The sequence below is a fragment of the Idiotropiscis lumnitzeri genome, chromosome 3 (assembly GCF_059441095.1).
Source record: "Idiotropiscis lumnitzeri isolate Australia: NSW breed Sydney's pygmy pipehorse chromosome 3, RoL_Ilum_1.0, whole genome shotgun sequence".
Lineage (NCBI taxonomy): Eukaryota > Metazoa > Chordata > Actinopteri > Syngnathiformes > Syngnathidae > Idiotropiscis > Idiotropiscis lumnitzeri.
The window spans coordinates 19,055,954-19,077,746 of NC_142393.1; the positions used below are offsets into that span (position 1 = coordinate 19,055,954).

A 21,793-nucleotide genomic window follows, 5' to 3' on the forward strand; every position below is an offset into this window, starting at 1 on the left:
AGATGGCAAACAAGATTTGCATGTCACTGCGTCAAGCTCATGCAATGTTTTACTTCTCCATGATGGACAGACAGGTTTTGGCGGGACGCGTAGGTGGATTACCGCTTGCTTCCTCTTGGTGGCGTCTTGGTTGCTTCTGTAGTGGATGTGGCTGCAGTCAGTGATGCTGTGGCGGTCTCTGGACCACTGCTTTTTCAGAGGAAGTGTTCGTGGGGGAACTGTTGGTAACCTGCATAGGAGCCTCTCCGAATTAAAATCGGAAATATTTGGACCATATTCCAATTTCTCGCCTCTTCGTAGCATTTGACTTTCTGCATCCCTAAATTCTCTCAAGTCAGGTCGTTGATGCAAAGGTCCAGGGCCGCTGTGGTATTTTCGAGCTGCTGAGTTATCACTGACTCTATCTGTGTCAGAATGTAGTCTATCGTTATCCTCCACATGGTTGAGAGACTCCCCACAAACTGTGGTGTCTTTGTTCAATGATTTTTTGGATCTCTGCGGCTTGTGAGGAATGACTTTGGTGACTTCACCGTGATCGGAGCTCAAATCTTCAGAAGTCAGGCCTTCGATTTTCTTTGTGTCTCCCGCCGTCTTGTCCCCTTTTCCCTTTCCGATCAAATCCAGAGTCTCCGAGGTGAAAGGAAAGTTATTTGTTCGCACTTGAGGTATGTTTGGTTCATATTGGCAAAGCTTAACATCTCTGCTCTGTGTTCCGTTCCCTTGTTTTGCCTTTGGGGAACTGAATCCATTTTCATGAATGTAACTACTTGCTAATACAGAGTTATGGCCGTTGTTAGTGGCCAAAGGAGCATCCAGGGGGCTTCTAACTGTTAGTCCCTTTGCTCTTAAGTCAGTTTGAGGTGAGATCCCAGTTGGAGAGTTCCACGTTCCCCCATTTTCCTCAGCCCAAGGTCTGACCGTCAGAGTGTCTCTAGCCACTTTAGAGTCACAATCCAGCACTCGTCCATTAGCATCCTGCTTGTCAATCAAATTGGCTTCACCAGTCGCCTATGTTGACATAGAGTAAATAGTTAGCCTAGTGTAGCACTCCGATGTTTCCTTACATAACACTAAAAGAGATTTTTCAAGACAAATCAAGGGGAAATGTAAATCACTTCATTCCTCTGTTATATATCATCATCGTTTTTTCTCACTTGTTTATTGAGTCTCGGTATGTAGAATTTGGAATGTCTGCACAAGACATTACAGGACACCTGGCCAAGCCAAACAGATCAGACAATGGAAAAATCCCCAAGAAACAAATCACATTCTTACTAGTTTCCGCTCTGGCGTTCCTCCTGGAGGAGTAGCAGAACAAGCACGTTTCTCCCTCTGGGTCATCTTGCTGTTGGGCTGCCTCAAGGCCCTCTTCAGCTCATTAATGCTGGCCTGGTGCTTCTGTAGAACATCTTCAGGCTTGTCCAAGAACTGCTGCTGACACAGTGGAAGTGAAGGCTGAGTTACAAACACTAAAGAGATACTCTCCAGATATGTCAGCTTAAAAAAAATGTAAACAGGTGTTCACATTGTACTCTCTTCAGTATTATAATTTTTCACGTGCTAGGTTACATTGGTCTCTTTTTACTTTGTTTATACACTCTCATCACCACAATAACAAACCTGCAGTTGAAACATTGAACAAAAAGTTTGGAAATCTGTGGTCATCTGTTGAAGAGTTGTCGAACTGCTTCTCGCCAATAATATTCTTATAATTTCTAACATGCATTTGTGAGACAGCACACAGCTGAGTATGTGCATTGTTCCCATGTAAAATGGAACGCATCATCACTGCCGAGGCCAAACACCTTATGTTCTTGTTGACTGTTGTTTGATGTTCTTTGGAGGGTTGAATTCTTATCAGTGACATATTATAACACTATAACAAGACATTTGGGCAGATTTACAATGTATTATTCCAATGAACATTCAGGATCATGTGGAAGAATTCCACACTGCAAAAATAGCCTAGCAACGTACCTGATACTCAATCTGGTCACGAACCAGGTGTCACACTACTGTGGGATGATTTTGCATTCCACAGCCAGGAATCCTAACAAGTCAGTCACTGTGGTTGTGGTGTTTATTCTAGCATAAACTGCACACTATGACAACCACAAGTGCTCACTTGGGCTTAGGTTAGGAGTGTTGGCAGTCCACTCCAGTTTTTATACTCCCAAAGAGGTAGTATGATGCACACTACTCTGTGGTGGTGAACACCACCATCTTGGAGGATTTGAATTCAATCCCAGACTATGGAGATATAGATATATATTTTCTGATAAAGACACTGATCGACAGAGTCAGTTGCACCCGCAAAATAAGCTATTTGACACATTGTACAATAGAATGCGGCACACTGAAATCAAACCAAACAATTTTCATGATATGTTCTTGCAGGACAATAATTGATGGATGCCAAAGTAGAGAAGATAGGCAAATACCTCCTGCTTGGGCCGAGCCGCGGCCAGATCCTTGTCCAAGTGGGGAGCGAGCCAAGTGAGATGAGGCAAATGATGGTGTGATTTTTATTTCATTAGTTTGGTTAATTTGCATGCAAAGATGTAAAAGCGTGGGCAAAAAAAAGAAGACAAACAGACAAACACTCACACTGTCATCAAACAATCTTTTTCAACATTGGCCATTTGAATATTAATGTACTGATTTCCAGACTCTACACGAGCAGCGCGGTCTACTGTCCCTTAATGCCGTGTAATAACTCATTACGAACCGACTGCATAAGGCCTTTTGAGTAAGTGTATCTTGTGGAGAGGGTACCAATTAAAATACATGTTGATGATTAAAAAATTGTGATTTTTAACACTTGGCTGTTGGAGAGTGGAGCGTCAGGAGATTAGTCCACTTGGGGGGGGGGGGACACTGGCTAATCAGCAGTGATTGAGAAGCATCTGTTTGTAATGTAATATAATAATCATTTTGAAAATTAATAATAGCTCCCTTTAAAATAAGCAAATGTGTGCACCTGTTCTCCACAGCAGTGATTCTCAGTATTGTATTTACGGAGAGAATTGGAATTGAACATAACACAACTATTTGCCGACAGGTTTTCCTTCTTCATTTTCTGTCTATTCATCTGTTAACAACTCATGGTGTCGCCACAAATTATGAGCATTGGAATTCTGGAAAATCGCCAGCTGAATAGAAACAACAATCCTTTCAGGAAAAACAATCATAAAAGGACACAGGGTGCAGACACGAGGTGCGGTGCTAGACCAACAACAACCACAACCACACGCACACACAAGTGGCCAAAATACCTCTGGTTTCGAGTCTACAGGCGAGGCTGCATCCTCGGCCTTCAGGGCAAGACAAGCCAGAGGGGGACAAAAGGTCAGAAAAGAGCAAAAGGTGTAGTTAGCGAGAAGGGATGATGACATTAGAGCAGGGCGACGAGAGTATATTTGTTGAAGCGCTTAAAACAAGGAGCATGCGAAGGGTCTCGTAAAGAAGCAGCTGAAAACGGATAAGATTAGGTAAAACGACTGGGAAAATAAAGATGGTGAATACCAGTGTCCCATGCAAAGGAAGCAGAAGAGGAGAAATGGTTTCATGGATTTTATCATTTTGGATGTCATGTCATTATCCACACCGCTTATCCTGTACAGGGTCGCGGGAGGGTGCTGGAGCCTATCCCAGCTGACTACGGGCGAAAGGCGCACTACACCCTGAACAGGTCGGCAGTCATTCACAGGGCATTTGGGATGTTTGTAGTACAAGACCCAAACTATTGTATTGTTTTCGTTAGCAGTCATTCATGCAAGAGAGCAAATGTTAGCATTGCCTCTTTACCCGTACCTTGAGCTCCAAAGTTTTGCTGCATGTTGAGATGCTCATGCCACGAATGTGCTCTGGACCTTGGTGCAGCTCTAAGTCCTCCTGATCTGTGTCATGGTCCTGGTCTTGGTCCTGGTCCGGATAGTGGTAGTGATCATGGTCAAGGTCCAGGCTGCCTTCTTGGTCCAGGTCTTCCCTGGACATGAACTGTGTTCGTTCACTCAAGCTTCGCTGGGACAACTGGTCCATACTGTTACCTAAAGCTGATGCTGGTTTGGTGCCAGTGGAGGGAAAGTGCAGTATTTAGGTTTATTAAGACACATAAATACACTTTACAAAATCCATTGGATGTGAGCAGGAAAAAGATGGTTGGTTGGTCTATTTGATTAAAATTGGCTCCAAGTTTTTTACTTTGTCACAAATGACCTTTCTCGTTGGTGTAACGTACATTGTAGTTGAAGGAACAGCACCGCTACATTATGGCTTTGTTTCTGGGCAAGCATGACTGTGCACGTTAGCTACAATGGTTTCCGCTATTAACATCTTGCTTTAATACAACAATTGTAACCAAAATGGGTTCAGATGCAGTTTTTCTGGATAAGCCACATCTTTTTGTCCTCAAAGGTACACTTTAAATGATGGAATCACAATCGAAAATGCCAGTACAAGAGCTAGAGCAAAGCCGTCTACAACTTTTAACCCTATTCACCAGTCGGGATGAAGCCTTTCCAAAAAAGACTCCTTCCTTCATAACATGGGTACACACAGGAGCAATTGAAGACTAACTTGAGCTCTTACCGCCATCAATACTTCGGGACAGCAGGTATCTCTTGCTAATCGAGCGGTCAAAGAGAGGAGCAGGCCTGTCAATCAGAGCACTGGCCTGTCTGGTTTGGGCTTGAGTTCGACCACTGTAGCGGAACTTGGAGCCAATCACCAGGAATCCCTTTGGAGGTGGCTCCGGAGATACCAACCTGTAAAAGCAGTTCATGGAACATGTTAGAATTTTTTAGAGAATAAAGAAGTGATTCTTAGTCATTTTGTCCTGGATTACAGAGGATAAAATTAGCTCCCTAATCCATACTGCCAAGATGAGTCTTCGTTGGAGCCAATTGAAAAAATAGCAGTGTCCGTTAAAGAACAGAGGCAGCAAGTATGCTTTGACACTGAATCAACAGCACCTCCGCTCGCTGCAGCCAAGGTGCAATCTATTTTTTACCTCAGTTGCTTCAAGACATAATCAACAATCAATTCCACACAATCAGCAGGATTCTTAATCAATGAACAGGCAAATCCCGAGTGGTTGTACTGTGCCGTGCATCAGTGCAGAATAGGAGAGTAACCAAGTCCTACCTGAAGAAGGTGTGGTGCTCAATGCAAACCTTCCACAGGCGCTTCGAGGCCCGATGGTTGGGCAACTTGAAGCCAATGGTGCTCTCAAACTGTTCATACTGAGCCGTGAGGGAGAAGGAGTGATGGATGGTGGAGGGTGAGAAAAGAAAGGGAGGGTAAGAGGAGCCAGTGCAGGGAAAGATGAAGGGACAGTGTGAGGGTGAGCTGTGGTTACTCCAATCAATATCTTTTCTTTTCCCTCAGACATTTTCTTTGGTGACACGTACGGTACAAATCCAGCCGACCTATAAATAAACACTCACTCCATCAGATGTTCAGTGATGTGCACTGAAGTAGCATCTGTCCAATCAATAGGTTATTAGCAATATCACAGGTCCTCAAACACATCGACAGATGTCTTTTAAAAAACGCAACGCTTACTCCCACTGACTTGAGGATAGAGAGGAAGAAAGTTCACAAGATGGCTTTGGTATTCACTAGGAAGATAGAAAGAAATCTGCGTTCAAGCAAGCAAGGAAGGAACAACTGTGAGGCCGACTATTGCACCGTGCTGCCAACAGTGAAGCCATTAAATGAACTAGTGCGCCTCCTTCCACTTGCTTTGGGTTTGCTATTCTCTATTTAGTATCGTTGGACAACATTTGCAAAATTTAGCATCCTGCAAAACGCCACGCACACAATCTACCTCTCCCGGACGGATCTTGATGTAGAAGTTGCTCCGCTTGTAGGAGATCTTGAGGATCTTTGGCCAGGCGAAGCGATTGATCCTTAGACGGTCTCGGTAAATGAGCAGACCATTGGCACTCACACCAAGCATAATGTCAATTCCCTCGGAATCCTAAAAACCAACGGTAACTAGTTTAGGAGTATGTAGCTACTCTGTACAGACGTCATGGTTTGTCTCTGTACCTTAGCGTGATGTAGGTCCACTCCATACATTGAAAGCTTCTTGGCATTTTCTAGAAAATTCACTTCTGCCTCTGCTGGACTCATTCCTCTACGGTGGGATAATCACAATTCATTGAATCGGCCAGACCTCACAAAGCATCATTGGAAATTTGGTGAATGTGTGTGCCAACCTATAGTTACGATGCAGCTCCATCACCCTTTCCTCCAGCTCCCTCGTCTGATTCGGGGCAAAGCGAAAGTCAGCCACATAATCCGGCCCGTGTTCTTCAGGCTCATAGTCGCCCAGTTCAGCTTGAACAGTGTACGAGCCCAAGAGGGCATGCGTTACAAAAGAACAGGGCAGACGGCCGGACAGGATGTCATCCCTCAACTGCAGGCACAGGTAGTACCTGTCGAGTAAAACATACGGAGAACTGATAGGTTTAGCATTCCGTCTTTTTGTTTTTGGGCCTAACTACATGACTAGAGTTTCAGACAGGCAGTGCCAAGACATCCAATGCTGCCATTGTAGCAAACCTCGATAGACTTTTGCACATCTTGTGAGACTTTAGCTCAACCGATAAATTTTTTAATAACTCAATAAAATTAAATTTTTGGGACTTGTAATTCCACCAAAAAAATAAGGCAAATAAGGAAAGTGTGATAACACTAACCATATAACTTTTTACATATATATTTTTTTCTTTATGTTTGTTTAGGTTCAGAGAGGGCAGCGATTCATAACACACACAGTACATCCAGAAATAAAAACTGTCCCGACAGGCCAAAAAATAAATGTCAAAATTTATTTTTCATTTGTTTTGTTTTTTCTTTTTTTACCTAATGTGCCAAAAATCCTACATTACTATGCAGACAAAAATAGAGAAAATAACTAAAAAGAACAGAAAAGAAAAAATAAGGGAAACAAAAAACTGAAAAAGAAAAAAAGATAAGAACAAATCAGAACAGTTCTTTGTCCAGGCTGCTCAGCGCAATATGAGTTACACATTTAATTAGATGTCTATTGCATGTAAAAAATAATTTTATAAAGACGTTATCGCTTGCAGACAGAAATTTGAATAATGTCTTGCTAGCCCACCTCTCTCTCATAAAAGTCATAGGTCTGTCACGCATCAAAGAACAAGTAATATTATTTTATTACATACAGAGGCGAACTTATTTTTACACTTTTCAAAAAAATAAAAATGTGAAATGGTAATTTAATACCATTGGCTGTTTCTGGTATTGGCAATGTTTGATTCATGATTATATGTGACTTTTTTTGTTTTGTTTGTGTTGTTTGTTTAAATGAATTGACATTACATCAAAATAAGAGTATATTAGTATTTGGTCATTTTAATGTGTACGGGAGGTTTCCTGAAAGTCTACCAATGAAAGTCCTAAATGTTCGCATTTAAATTGGCCCTGTTTTACTGATTATTAATATATTGATAGCTGCATTAATAACACAAAATAGCGTGTTATTTTCCAATCCTCATCCATGTAAAAAAAATGAGGAGTGATATTTACTAGAAAATGTTTTTTTTTCACTCAGAAATTCCAAGTAAATTTTACAAGAAGAGTTTTTAAAATAAATTTTAAATTCAAAAAGTCACTCAAGGGTTGAAGAAATTATTTATATATTTATTTAATTTTTACACAGCACATTTCATACAAAGGGGAACTCAATGTGGTGAATGATCGAGCTCATAACCTCAAGGTTGGGCGACACTACACGTATGCCATGCCACTGCTACTGGACATCAGTATATTCTAGGTGTCAGGTTGCAACCTCGGAATCCTTCCGCCAAAGCAATGGTCTTTTTGGCCTCCATTTGGAGATATCAGCAATATACTCACCCTCAGGCACAGAGCTATACCTCAGGTGTGAAGTGCTCCATATCTGGAGGTGTTGGTTCTATCCTCCATCACATTGAGTAACCTTGTGTATGCAATGGGCTGTGTGAAAAAGTAAAAGCTAACTTCCTTTGAGTGGCTTTTTTTTAATTCATAAACTGGATAAATGTACTCAATAACTTTTTTTGTTGATTTTCTCAGAATATCTGAGTGAAAAAACTGTTGCAGTTTTTTTCACGTTAAATATCACTCCCCATTTTTTACAGTGCATGCATGTTTCAAGTCAAAATTATTTTGTTCTTATATGCAACATCCGGAACACTGAATTAGTTTTGGAGCATATTCTGTGGCGTTAAAATCCTGCCCAAACACACAAATCAGGATTTTATTTGAGATTATTCTGGAGGGATATTTTTTTTTTTACTTTTATTTTTACAGTAAGTTTAACTGAAGAATTTTACATCACTTATCTGTCACACAACAAAACAGCCAGTGTGTGGCTTAGTCCTTCAAGTATTTAACAAAATATCTGTCCAGAAACAATTTCACAGTTATCCATACTGATTGTCTTGGACACTAGAATACGTTCAGATGAGGAGAAAAAGGTCATAAGTGATGCCAAAAGTTACAACCGACAATTGCTTTGCGATTGAAACCAACTCCAGTGAGGTTCCCTGCGTGTTCAAATAACCAGTGGGCTCACTGGGTCCCATGGAAAAAATATCTTCTGTAAACATAGTAATTCAAGCAGCATGGTGTTTGAGCTTTGCACAAACGTTTCACATATTCTCTTTTTAAATAACCACTCAGCCGTTCATCTATTTTTGCAAATTATTCGGATATTTTATGCCTTGTTTGCCGTTTTGATTCAATCCTGAAATTGAAAAAAAAATAAATAAAACATTGCTGTCAAATGTGCCGCTTTTTAGTTATGTCAATAGATTGTGGAATTTAGTCTTGAGGATTTTATTCCAAAAAGTTGTTCTTATTGGGGCCTTGATGATTTATAACCAGAGACAGGCTGATCTGATTTTTAGCCTTCCGACCTTCGATGTTTTTAGATTTGTGCAAAACTCTTCAACTGGACTGTATATTCAATGTGTGGCATACACCTGCCAGACACACACACACACACATGAAGAAATGTTAAAGAGGAATGCGAAATTCATCCACAAATGCTATTGTGCATCTGCAGAGGAATATAATAATATTTCCACAAGTTTCAAGACCAAACGAGGTCATGTCTCAATCAAGCTTTGGCTCGATCGTGCATTTGATTTGCCGCATCAGGCGAGAATTGGCTTCTGGAGAAACTGTAACAAATTGAACAATTAGCTTTGTTTATCTATGTTTTGAATTTACTGTAATATTTTTCATTAGATGTGGTCCCACATTTTGAGATGTGTCATTCTCTCCATACCCTGTCCAAGCTGTATTATTCAACAGTCCTACACGACTGTTGTTGATGGACCAAGACATACAGTAAAAGACTTGCTTTAGAATTTAGACCAACCTGGTGATGTCTTCAATGAGTACTGACGGGTCTGGGGGGTAGAATTTGACAGAGAATCCTAAAATCCAGGAGCCAACTATAAACGGATTAGCAACATTCACAGTTAAGCACATGTCCAACAAAGACTCTTAATGCAAAAAATATTGCATGGCTAACTTTTGAGCAAATTGCCTTTCCCACTGGGTTTTGCTGAAATCTGCAGCGTGCCTGTACAGTAATTTAGGTACTGTATATGTAGGATGTCATGGCAAAGTAGAAATCTAAATAAATACTCACTAGGCCAAAGGTCACCAACATGGTGGACCTGTTTTATAAATAACACAGCAGTGATGTAACAGTGTGATATTCTAGGAATGTGTTTGACGTTATAATTTGAATTTCAACACTTGCAGACGTTTATAGAAATTAAGTGTTGGCTACTGATGTTCATCGGTTTTCCGCCTCATTAAATCATTGTTGATAATTAGTGCGCAGAAATCTTTAACATGATTAGTGTCACTACACTCTAGTGACTAGAGGCATCAAAATAATTTTGATTATTAAATTAATTGGCAACCATTTTGGTAATCGATTAATCATTTAGAGCCACTTAAAACAATGATGAAGGTTTTTCCCTATGTTCTGGCATGGTATGGACCAAACCAGTAACTGAACAGTGCTTAATTAATAATAATTAAAAAAAAATAATAATAATAATAATAATATTCCCTTTATTAGTCCCACAATGGGGAAATTCGAGATTCGAACCCAGGCCTCCTGGGGAGACTGGGTCCTGAACGCGGCGCCTTAGACCACTCGGCCATCCTGGCAGCCAAGATTCGAACCCAGGCCTCCTGGGGAGTCCGGGTCCTGAACGCGGCGCCTTCGACCACTCGGCCATCCTGGCAGCCTTTTTTTTTTAATAATAAAAAAAAATAAATTCGAGATTCGAACCCAGGCCTCCTGGGGAGACTGGGACCGAAACGCGGCGCCTTAGACCACTCGGCCATCCTGGCAGCCACTCGGCCATCCTGGCATCAGTCAATAAAAAGTAATCTGAAAAAAATATATTTTGTGTTACATTTCAATGGAAAATGTATCAGTTGTCCAATTATTCCATTAATTCAATAATTGATAGAATAATCGGCTAAAAAAATAATTCAATAGTGACAGCCCTGGTCATCACAGTGATGAATTCCATTAATTTTTATCAATAACATATAAAGAAAAGTCACATGAACAAATTTGTGATTTCATTCACATTCATTGAAGTTAGTTTTCAGTTTCAAAATGGTTGCAGACCCTTGATCTACACAGTCCTCCACTGGCGCACACTTCCTCCGCGCATGGAACATAAAAAGTGGCATAGAAACAGTTCAGAACATTTACAAGCATCCCCATTCTACAGTCTACCCCTAATAAAAAAAAAAACACAACTTTACTACTTGGTAAAAACTCTATCTTGCATGCTAAGCTATCTGTTCACCTCCACTTAAATGAATTGACCCTGGCACCGCTCATCTTCCTCTAAGTCCTGTGTTGTCTTTGCCAGGTAAGTCTGTGAAGTCTGATAATGAAGCCCAAGTCAGATAGTTGTGAAAAATCCTTTCGTGACCTGCTGCAAGCATGCTGTCTGGTTCAATAATCAGTTGCATAAACACACACACCCCCATGCACACACACACGCACACGTAGATAGTATGAGTGCATACAGTCTGTCTCGTGCACTTACCCCGAATTTGCTTTTTAATCTCCTTGGAAGGATCCAACCAATGCTATTAAAGATGAAAAAAGAGACAATGTCTTTTTGAGAGATTTGACCTCATCAAAATTCTTCACAGCCATATTTTCACGAGTTCCTTCCAGACTGCTTATGCCTCCCTTAGTTGAAGAGCACAACATGGCCTCCACAAATGACATAAAACATAAACATTGGGGCAATGAAGGCTAATCAAATGCAGGGCCTTCTGTTTAATGTCACCAGCGAGTCGCCATAATCCTATTTTATGTCTGATGCCAACACGTTTTGCAGTCGGTTGTTCATCAGGACAGACATCTTGATTGAAGGTTTACATGAACAGCGTGAATCTGGCTATTGATCTTGTTCTAATAATCCACTTGCAGATCTCTGTACATGAATCAAGGCGACAAAAAAAAAAGAGAGGCGACCAAACAACAAGCGGTTTTGTATGACAGTCCATAGTGGTATGCCGAACTGTACACCTTCAAGCTGGCAGGCATTGATTAAAAGGCTTTAAGCATCAAGTGACAAAAATGCAGGTGCACTCGGTGCCATGTTTAGCTGTACTTATTGAATTTAGCGCTTTGAACGTTGGTATACAAAAGAAAAACAATAATAACGTAATTAAAAAAAAAAAAACACCAATGCAAAGCGTTCCAAACCTCAGTTCATTCTACGCAATTTCCAGACAGAAAAAAATCCAGACGAACGAATGGACTAAAACTGTAAATTTCTTGAACAGATTTATTTTGTCAATATCTCGAAACTGATTGGGAACAGACAGACGCAAGGCAAGCAAGCAACTGGACATCGGAATTAATGAGAAACATACCGTGATCAGCCAGGTGGAATTTTTTCAAATCAATGTCACTATTCAACACACCTGATTCAAATGATCATCAGCAGGCGTTGGAGGAGCCTAATAACGATTCGGATCATTTGAATCAAGTGTGTTGAAGGGACTAAAACAGGCTGATCGAGACTTCCGAGGATGGATCGCACGTGGGCAGCCGGAATTGGAACAAGTCATCACAAATGTTTCTAAAAAAAAATGTGTGAATGTGTTATGGAGACCTTGGCATTGTCGGGGTCGTGAAACGTCAAGCCGAAGTAGTCCCTCTCCAGCAGGTTCAGATGGCCACACACCATGTCCAGCAGTGTTTGGCCCTTGGCAAATTTCTGTCAAACACACACACACACACACACACGCACACACCAACAATCACATAGCTATAAATAAACAATACACAGTGAGTGGGTAGGTGACGCAATGCAGATGCAAGTGTCGAACAAGATCAAATATATGCCACCCATAAAATTATATGGCCATCCCTAATTTGTCAAATGGTTATTTGTCAACATCTTAATTTAAAGACTGTTATGTACTAATTTCATCAGTCATCGTTGACATTTCACAACACGAAGGGGCACGAACCAATGCGTAATGTCATGACGTCCCAAGCAAAGACTGCCCCCTGTTGAGTGGGAGGGCTGATGCTGGGCGCGTCCACACACACCTCAGTAGCTTAACAACAGACCACCCATTTCACTAATGCAGCCCGTTGGGATGAAAACAAGCATGCACTTTGGTTACACGCACACACATGCACAATGCACGCTCACACACGCATCTCCTTGGGCAATCCAGCTCCTATGGCGACAAAGCAACCAAGCAGCTGTTACCATAGAAACAGAAGTAATAGGTCCCTTCTGCCCCTTCCCACTACATCCAGTTTGCTTTGGTACGAAAAGACTAAAGCAGAAAACATAACGAAAAGGAAGCCAAGCCTTTTTTTTTTTTTTTTTAAATCACAGCAGTAGTGAAGAAGAAGAATTGTAATTTATTGCTCTTGGTTTCACACAGAAGTTTTTTTTAAATTGTTATCATTGTTGTGAAGTAACAATTTGACATCTATTCAAGGAGCTGTTAATGAGCATTAAAGTGCTATTGACTGACTCGAAATAGACAGATGCGCATTACTGTGATAATTACTTTTGATTCTCTTTGTCATTAGTTAATACGAAAAATCAGTCCAAAATAAAAGTCCAAAATATGCACTCACACCCATAACTGTAATAAAAACTGGATGGAAAAACAATTACATTCAATTAGAGGAAAAATAACCCAGTGGGCATCTAATATCAATTCTACATCAATAGGAGATCAAAATCATTCAATTGATGTTTAATATCCTCGTTGGCTGCCAGGATGGCCGAGTGGTCTAAGGTGCTGCGTTCAGGACCCAGTCTCCCCAGGAGGCCTGGGTTCGAATCTCGAATTTCCCCATTGTGGGACTAATAAAGGGCAAATTATTATTATTATTATTATTATTAAAATGCCAGATCATCCAACACCAAAAACGTGCTAACGCATTAGAGGGGCCCTGGCTGGTCCACCAATATTAAAGACCACTAAACTAGGAGGATACAAAGTCACCATGGTAACAGTAGTGGATCAGCAGTGTCCCACTAAACATGGATCTTTTTTTTTTTTTTTGCAAAAAAGAAAACATACGCTACTTCTAAGTGCCTTTTGTTCCAGTATTTTTTCTACTTGTGAATATGTGGCTGTTCATCTGAAATCCCTTCCTCCGAGCATATTGCTAAATGTTTACAGGCCATCTAAATACGGAGCAGACTTTTTGAATGGTTTCAAAAAACTGTTGTCTATAATCTGTATTGAATATGACTGCATAATCATTGTTGGTGATTTTAACATCCTGTTGACAACCCGCAGGACAGAACGGCAAAAGAAATGCACAGCACCCTTGACATCGTATTATCGTATCTAAAGGTGTTAATATAGATAAGGTTATGTGTGTGTATGTATATCTCCACACTGTCTCCCTGTCTCTCAGAATTCTACTGTTAGGATGTAAAGTAAAAATGATTTAAGCCCAAAATACATTTGAGATCTAATAGTCTGAAATATCCAGACTGGTCATCTGGTCTGCTCTGTGTTTCTAAAGTCAGAGCTCAACATAGAGAATTGGCCTTTTGTTTTTATTCACCTGGCTTGAACATAATATTAATAAATATTAATAATCATAAAAGTGAAATAATTGTGGACACTCATGTCAATTGGCTCATGTCTACAAAGTGGCCGATAATAAACTGATTTGAAGTAAACAGTTTTTTTTTTTGTTTTTTGTGGGGGTTTTTGTGTGTGTGTTCCACATATTTCAGCCACAAAATCCACCCGACAAAGAAGGGACATCCAAAACAGCATGAAAGACTTATGGTGATGCGTGGTTAACCATGAGAAGTGAGAAAATGACCCTTTAGCATTTTGTGAGTTGAACCGACTATTAAGTTCAGCCAAAGTTTTCTTCATCCAAAGTAGAGCACGGGTGAGAATTTGGCTCAAAAGGTTGAGATTGAAATACATTTTATTGTGAAATTCATGCGTGATTGACAAACAACAAAAACAAATAGTTCCTGTGGAAGGTTGAAGGCAGCACAAAGGTAATGGAATCGCTGCTTTTATTATGTGGCGCAATCAATATCTTGTTTATCAGTTAAACATTTTTTTTTTTATTGACTGAACACATAGTATATCTTAAAACACATCATTAGACATTAGAAGTAAAACAATGAGAAATAAAAATATAAAATAAAAATAATAAATCAATACATATCTGAGTTCAAAACGTTTCATATGTTCAACGGGAGTAGGAAGAAGTAAAGATGGTAGACTTAGACTTCTCTGCGTTTTCAGGACTTCTTGTCCGTTGCGCTTGACGGCTGGCATTCCAGTTGAGAATTCACAGCATTCCTCATTGTGTCCGAACTGTAGACTCACTTCCAATTTATATGCCTCTCCCCCTTCTGCCATCCCGCATCTCTTTATGGTTTCCTCCTCCTCGCTCACGCTCACTTTCTATTTACTCCCTGGTCAAACAACAGCGTTTTCATCTGTCAAACGCAATGTATGGATTTCCTGTCAGAGTGCAAATACCTCTTGTGTCGTGGGCCAGGAGACGTGAAAGGATGGATGAGTGCGCGCATGTCATAGACAGGGTGAAATTCTGTAATCGGTTGAGCCATCAGCGAAAACAACGCACTGATATAATAGCGCTTGGGAAAAAAATGAATATTATTTTTGAAACGTACAAGAATGAGGTAGGGGCTTCAACTGCAAGATTTGAACGTAGCCTCACTTCAATTCCAAATTCAAGTCTGACTAAAGCAACGACGCTCACCCATGTGAGCAAGCATGAGAAGTGCGTTATGAGAACGTGCGCATAAACAAGCTGTTTTTAGCCTCGACTGCTACATTGCTAACATGATTTATTCATGATGGACTGTTACTCTTGTTTTCAGCTGATCAGTTCCTACTGGAACAACCTCCCCTCTTTGCATCAATGGCGTTTTTATTTAAATATCGCCATCTATAATTTGTTTGCTTCCGCTGGATGTTGCGCTTGTTGGAGAGAATTTAAATGGTGCAATTAAATGGACGCCATCATACACCACATCTGAGTCCTCATTCAAATAGCTCGATTTTGGTGCGCTCAGCCTAAAAATGGGACCCTCTTCAATTCTAGTCTAACTTGTTTGGTCAGAGTTGCCGTTGCCGCAACGCACCAACTAATTTGATAATAGAAACTGGACCGCACTCGGTGTAATATCAGGCGCAGCTCCGTTATCGTTTGGGGGAAACTACTTGGAGCATATACTGATTAAATAATAAATAATTAGCAAATACTTATAAATAATAGTTCATTGAATCAGTCAAGTAAGAAATTAGATGCCAAAAGTTCGAAAATCTCTACTAAAATTTCAAATTGTCATGTGTAGTCAATAAAAACCTAGCATTATTGCAAGATTTTTTTTTTGTTCCCAAATGCATAACATATTTTTCGATAACCATAAGTCTCACTTGAAATCCTTTAATTCTCTAAAAATAATTATGAAAAAAAATCAACCGTGTGGCTTGTAATCCAGCACACTTTATGTATGCATGTCTACTATTGAGGTGGTCGTCTTGAATTCAAATCCCATTCTTTTTACATTTGTTCTTTTTCTCATCCACATTTAATTGCTAGCAGGCGTCCATGTTTTCATTGTACAGCAGGGGTGGCCAACCACTCCGAGACTGAGAGTCATCATTTTTACACATATACATAAATTGCCTCCGTCCCATCCCCTCCTCAGCATGGAGTGAACTGAAGATTTGAAGCTTTGAAATGCTCTCACAATGCCCATGCAGAACGGCTTACCATTACGCTCAACAAAAACTGTTAAAACATCCGGTGTTTGTCTTCATATTTTTGTTTTGCATTTTCTCTCTTCCATTTTGCGAGTCGACCAACACTAATCAGCATTTTTTCTCCCCCATATTTGCCTCAAAGCGTGATGCACATATTTGGTCGCTTGACTCGCAAACGTAACATGTTCCAGCGCCGCGCTCAAACAAGCCCTCACACACCCTGCACTCAGCATTAAAGGTGCGTGCAACAGCGGGCCCATATTTCGAAGTGCTGACGTGGCAGCCTAGAAGGTAGTAAAAAGTTAGGCTTCCCACTGGTTTTGACGAGAAGACCATCTTTCATTGTTACGTAAGAAAAACCACTTTTCGCTAATTATAAGACGGGAGAGGATGAGGCAAGATCCATCTTTAATTGTTGACAAATGTGCTGCATTTGTCGAGGCTTCCTCCATTGTCCTCACGCCGACCTGTAATTGAGTCCAGTCCCCACTTTTAAAAACGCCGCTCCTTTTAAATGCTCAAAATTTCTTGACCAAGAAATTGAAAGTGTTTTCATTGTTCATAATTTCTTGACGACAATAAAAACTGTTTGAAACCTTTGGAACTGTTTGCGAATGTTTGCCGAAATTCTTTGTGAACGTTTGCGAACTTGTACGAACCCCGAAGAATACTCAACAACGGTACTTTCGCAAACTTTCACAAACCGTCATCTCTCAGTGGGATACAGGCTTTAGTAAAGATTCCTCGTGTGACAAGGAAAGACAGAGAAAGATTATGTTACTGCGTTGTCACTGTTTAATAAAAAGTTTGACATTTTTTGAGGGGAAAAAAAAGCATCTTTGGCCAATGTATTTAGAAATGTTTATTTTAATGGCTAAATTTAGCTAATCAGGTGTGTTTTGTAGTCCAGATATTACAGGCGTAGGGCTACTTATTCCTTATTTAAGATGAAAATTCTATGCAGGGACGGGCATTCCATCCCAGATGGATGCCTATTTTGTGGACAGAGGACAGAGAACAAGAAGTTGTTTTTTTTAAAGGACTCAGGAAGGACAAAAGTGGGTTTTCGTCTGTCCCTTTAATCGTCCCAAACTGGGTCAAGTAACACTGCTATAGAATTCAAATATTTACAGTTAGAGCAGAATTAACTCTTGTTATGCTTTTCTGTGTATTGGCTGGGACGCACTGGTGAAACGCAAGGATGGAAGCACTTTAAAAGGACGAGGGCAGACGGAGAATTATTTTACGGAGGGATGATGACGGAAGGGTGCCCAGGTCGACGATGGAGGACCGACCGGCAAAATTGGGTAAAGAGTCCATCTCTGCAATTTACAAAAAGCTGAGCAGTTAAGTTAAAGTTGCTTATCTGAGCAGCGGTATCCCCCCCCCCCCACAGTGACAGCTCGTGCTTTGTTTCCTGACTCCGTCACATTTAGTTCCAAGGCACTTGCATTCTCTCGCCGAGATGCAATGTAGTGTGGTATGCTGAGTCAAGGACCGTTCAAGTGTAGAAGAATTCTCTCTTTCTCGCACAGTGTGACAACAATTTATAGCGTGTGTAAATTTTTAGACGGCTGCAATTCCTACAATTTAACAATCTTTAAAAATAAAAGCCTAATCTGATTATAAGTTTGCACTTTTGTAGCATGGTAAAACAATTGTAAAATAAAATCCCTTTAGAGAATGAGTCTGTTGTTAAGTTTGAAGTATCCCTGTCTCTTGATGTTATAAGCCTCAATGGGACGGTGCAACGTTGAGACCCTCAATCCTCCGGGTATTTTTTACATTGCTTTAGCTGTACAATAAAGATTGTTGACTCATAAAAAGAGTGTCTGCTTTTCATTATAATGGACTCCAAATTGGTGGGAGTACTGTATTTGAATGATTCCAGAAAGAGGCCCTGTGTTGGGTTAACTTGACCTGAAGCTTCTCTGTTAATGAGCTGCTTTTAGTTTTCCCAAATTGCTGCTGACTGTTTTATCTACAATCTTTTGGTGGTCATTTGAACAAAATTAACTGAAATCCCCCCTGTGAAAAGCTTCTTGGACACACTACCAAGGCAATTAGCCGGCTACTTTGTGATCCATGGACGACAATATAAAAAAGAATAAATAAATAAATATGAGGGATAGAATTTGTATCCCGCTGTGTGTGTGTGTGTGTTGGAGGGGGGCAGCTCCATTGCCACGTTTTTATTGCCTTTCCACCTGTGTTTACTTCAGACCTGGCCAAAGTATGGCCCGAGGGCCACATTCATCCCACCTACAGTCTCTGACCGGCCCTCACAGTGACCGTGAAGTCAAAGTAAAACGTAAAACATGTTATGCTTTTAATTTTTAAAGTTGTGCTTTTTTCGTGCTCCCGTGTGAACACTACAAGCAAGGTTGCGAGCAAGAGCTTCAACTTGTGTCTGAAGTGTTGCACACTTAGCAACTTTTTTGTTATATTTAGCAACTTTTCTGCCCACTCTAACACTATAAAGTGTATAAAGTGGTAAATATGAAAATCATGTCAAATGTACCTAAACATTTTAGGCAGGGAATTCTGAAATAAAGGTTCACTTGTAGATACATTACCTATTTTGTGTCCGTAACAAGCATTGCCTAGAAAGCAAATCATAAAATATTCCTATTAAAATAAAACAACTACAGAATATAATCAAATGTGCACTACAAAAAAAAAAAACACCTCTACAATATATCCAATAAATTTAGTGTAACGGATAGGCTGACATGTTGTGTGATTATATTGCAGTAAATATACGAATGTGACCACTAATGTGAGGTAAACTTGACTCAATTTACGTATTTTATAGATTTCTAGTTCAGGTATTCTTCGCCCAAAATATAGGATTAAAATTTACACAATTAAAGTGGCTGCAAATTGTTACGTTATATATTTGGGCTGGATTCTGTAGGTTCTTTTTCACAGCGTAGCAACTATTAAAAAAAAAAAAAAGAAATTAACAAAAAATTGTATGCAAATATACAGAGAGAGAGCCAATGTTTCATAGTCCAACAAATGAAAGCCGTTCAACATTCCTCCATGACGCGACATATCTATGACCTGTTCTGACCTGAATGGGAAAATTCAGTTGTTTTTTTTCCCACAAACGTTCTGGTCAATTCAAGTCATCTCTTAGTCATGTATAGCACTAGTAAATACAAAAAAAAATTCTCTGCTTTGCAAAAATTTTCCTATCGCAGGGTGTCGTGGAACAAATAACCTGCAAAAAGCGTAATAAAAATCCTAGACATGAGCACCATGAGCTCCAATCTCGAAAGCTGACTGGAGCATACTGTACCTGAATGACTTGACGTAAATCGAGTATTTAATGAACCAGAGGGAAAAGATGCCAAAATTTGTCTTCAAGCGGTTGGTTAGTGTTTAAAGAGTGTGATGGTGCTTATTTATGTCTCTCAGTATGCACTGCAAATCTAGCAGTACATTTAGTTTGGCAAAGTAAATCGGATCTGATGCAGGGTGCGCATGCGGAATGGTTACATCTGTTAGCAATTTGACATGAGAGTAGCACAACACACCATCCAATATAGTAGCAACAAATATAGCAAAGAAGAGCAACATGGACATGGTAAACAAAAGAAAACAATGGGGCACATTCAGAGGGGGCTCGCATTCCCCTTAGACTGAAGGGACAATTAAATGTCAACTAATCAACAGACTGCAATGCAGCTGATGAGCCAACAACTGTGCTTTGTTCTACATGGTAAACAGTTCCTATATTGGTTGTCGTCATGCAACGTAAATTTAATGTTGAGCACACACAAAAAAAAATAACTACAAACTAACGAGTTACAACACTGATGCAAAATGGTCTAAGGGTGTATAATGTCTCATTTGGTAAATGGTAAATGTTTTGTAAGCTATAAATTACAATGTATGGTCCAAGCTGTTAAAAGTCAAACTTACAAACAGTAAATGAAAACCTGATGTGCAAGGAAAAAAAAAGTAACCCATTTTGAAATCAGCATTATAGAAATATGTTTAGGCAGTTTAGCAGCCTGCCATCACCAGCGCAGGAGCCACAATGATGGAGTCGTGAAAAACAAATCTGAAGATTATCAAGCTGCCGCGTCATTAAATATTGACCTGATGTGAAGCAAACATATTCCCATAAAACTCAGAAAAACAAAGTTGTTCACCAGTGGGTCTCGTTTGCAATAGTCAACTCTGATCGATGAATTTATGGCCCAGGTGGCAAAATTTGACAGTTTACCTCTGAAAAGTTCCCCTTTTACCTCACTTCAGCATGTAATTTCAGTCTCGTATGTGAATGGCTCCTTGGCCACAGAAAAGAAGAATGTACCTCAACGGCGGTCTCGTAGTCTGAGCCGTCAAGCAAGCTGACTTTAACAGGGACAGTCTTGGGCCTCTTGTTGCTCTTCTGGGGGGATTTGGAAGCCTTGCTTGGAGTCTTGTCTGAGTTTTCGTCCGCATCTCGCTGGTCCTCTGGAACCTGGACAGACCAAATAAAAATGTTTCTTCGTCCTACGATTCTCATTCAGATGCGTTTCCTTGTCTCGTTATGTGATTAATCGTCCAATGGGTTGAAGCACTGTAGTCAGATCTAAAGATTCTTCGTCGAAGTGGGTGGAATGATTGCGAGGCCTGCGTAAAATGAGCTGCTGTTAGCTCCCCAGTACACCCACCTGATTAGTTCTCTTGCAGTCACCCTCCATTGCACTTTTCATTTCCTCCGCCAAAGCCTTCTCTGTTGTCATAGAAATAGATTGAAGACCTGCAAGCACACATAAACACAGTCGGATCTTATTCCGCTTGCTCAAAGGAACAACGTGGCTGGGATGATTACTGGCCCTAAATGTCCAATATGGCAGTATAGTCCTGAGTGATTTCACAAAACGCTCTCCCTCTGTAGCTATCCCACCATTAATTGAGTCATGCTGGCATACTGCATTAGCCTCAGCTACCATTCACCTCCAGTAGGCTTTTCTTTCATGGACCAAAAGGATGTTGGAACAGAGAAAGAGGAGTGCAGAGGGCAGGTTCCAGCATCCTGTCTTCTCAAAAAGTTATGCAGCGTCAATTTTATCAGCCGCCTAGCCTCGCAGCAGGCAACCCAGATAGAGGAAAGGAGGTAGTCATCTGAAGATGTGGAGGGCGGTTATGAAGAGAAATGATAGAACACAAGTAAAAGGGGTTATGAAGGGAATGACAGCAAGGTGGAGAGACGGACATAAAAGCAATAACGCAATCTGCCGGTGACGGATGAGACTTGTCATTTGAAGGTTACCATTGCACTATGGTCAAACCCTATCTGTGGCAAAAGAGCTGCAATTCAGATTCAGCGTCATGGTAAAGAGGAAGGAATTATCTGAGATAAAACCCTAAGTCAGTCAATGACTTTGCGATAAAAAGATCACAGGATCAAAGGTTTAACATTTTCTTCAAATGTCAGCTGAACTCGCCCAAGATAACG

The 21,793-nt window shown here is 40.4% G+C and overlaps 1 protein-coding gene across 7 annotated transcripts in view; it reads right to left on the reverse strand.

Moving 5' to 3' along the window:
* Positions 1-21,793, reverse strand: part of LOC148340228 (band 4.1-like protein 1) — a 41,564-nt gene that overhangs the window by 7,840 nt on the left and 11,931 nt on the right. The window contains exons 2-16 of one of the 7 annotated variants that reach the window (XM_088290538.1): positions 21,006-21,094; positions 20,663-20,812; positions 12,198-12,302; positions 11,115-11,157; positions 9,404-9,479; positions 6,225-6,443; positions 6,055-6,142; positions 5,831-5,983; positions 5,146-5,243; positions 4,591-4,766; positions 3,814-4,061; positions 3,276-3,314; positions 2,442-2,471; positions 1,276-1,431; positions 103-1,008 (exon numbers count right to left, since the gene is read on the reverse strand). In XM_088290538.1, coding sequence (XP_088146664.1) covers positions 103-1,008; positions 1,276-1,431; positions 2,442-2,471; positions 3,276-3,314; positions 3,814-4,061; positions 4,591-4,766; positions 5,146-5,243; positions 5,831-5,983; positions 6,055-6,142; positions 6,225-6,443; positions 9,404-9,479; positions 11,115-11,157; positions 12,198-12,302; positions 20,663-20,812; positions 21,006-21,077 — 2,559 coding nt within the window. In that variant the 5' untranslated portion in view covers positions 21,078-21,094. Of the gene's footprint in view, positions 1-102; positions 1,009-1,275; positions 1,435-2,441; positions 2,472-3,275; positions 3,315-3,813; positions 4,062-4,590; positions 4,767-5,145; positions 5,244-5,821; positions 5,984-6,054; positions 6,143-6,224; positions 6,444-9,403; positions 9,480-11,114; positions 11,158-12,197; positions 12,303-20,662; positions 20,813-21,005; positions 21,095-21,793 lie in introns of all 7 variants that reach the window. The other 6 variants (XM_088290537.1, XM_088290539.1, XM_088290540.1 and 3 more) reach the window with 6 other exon arrangements.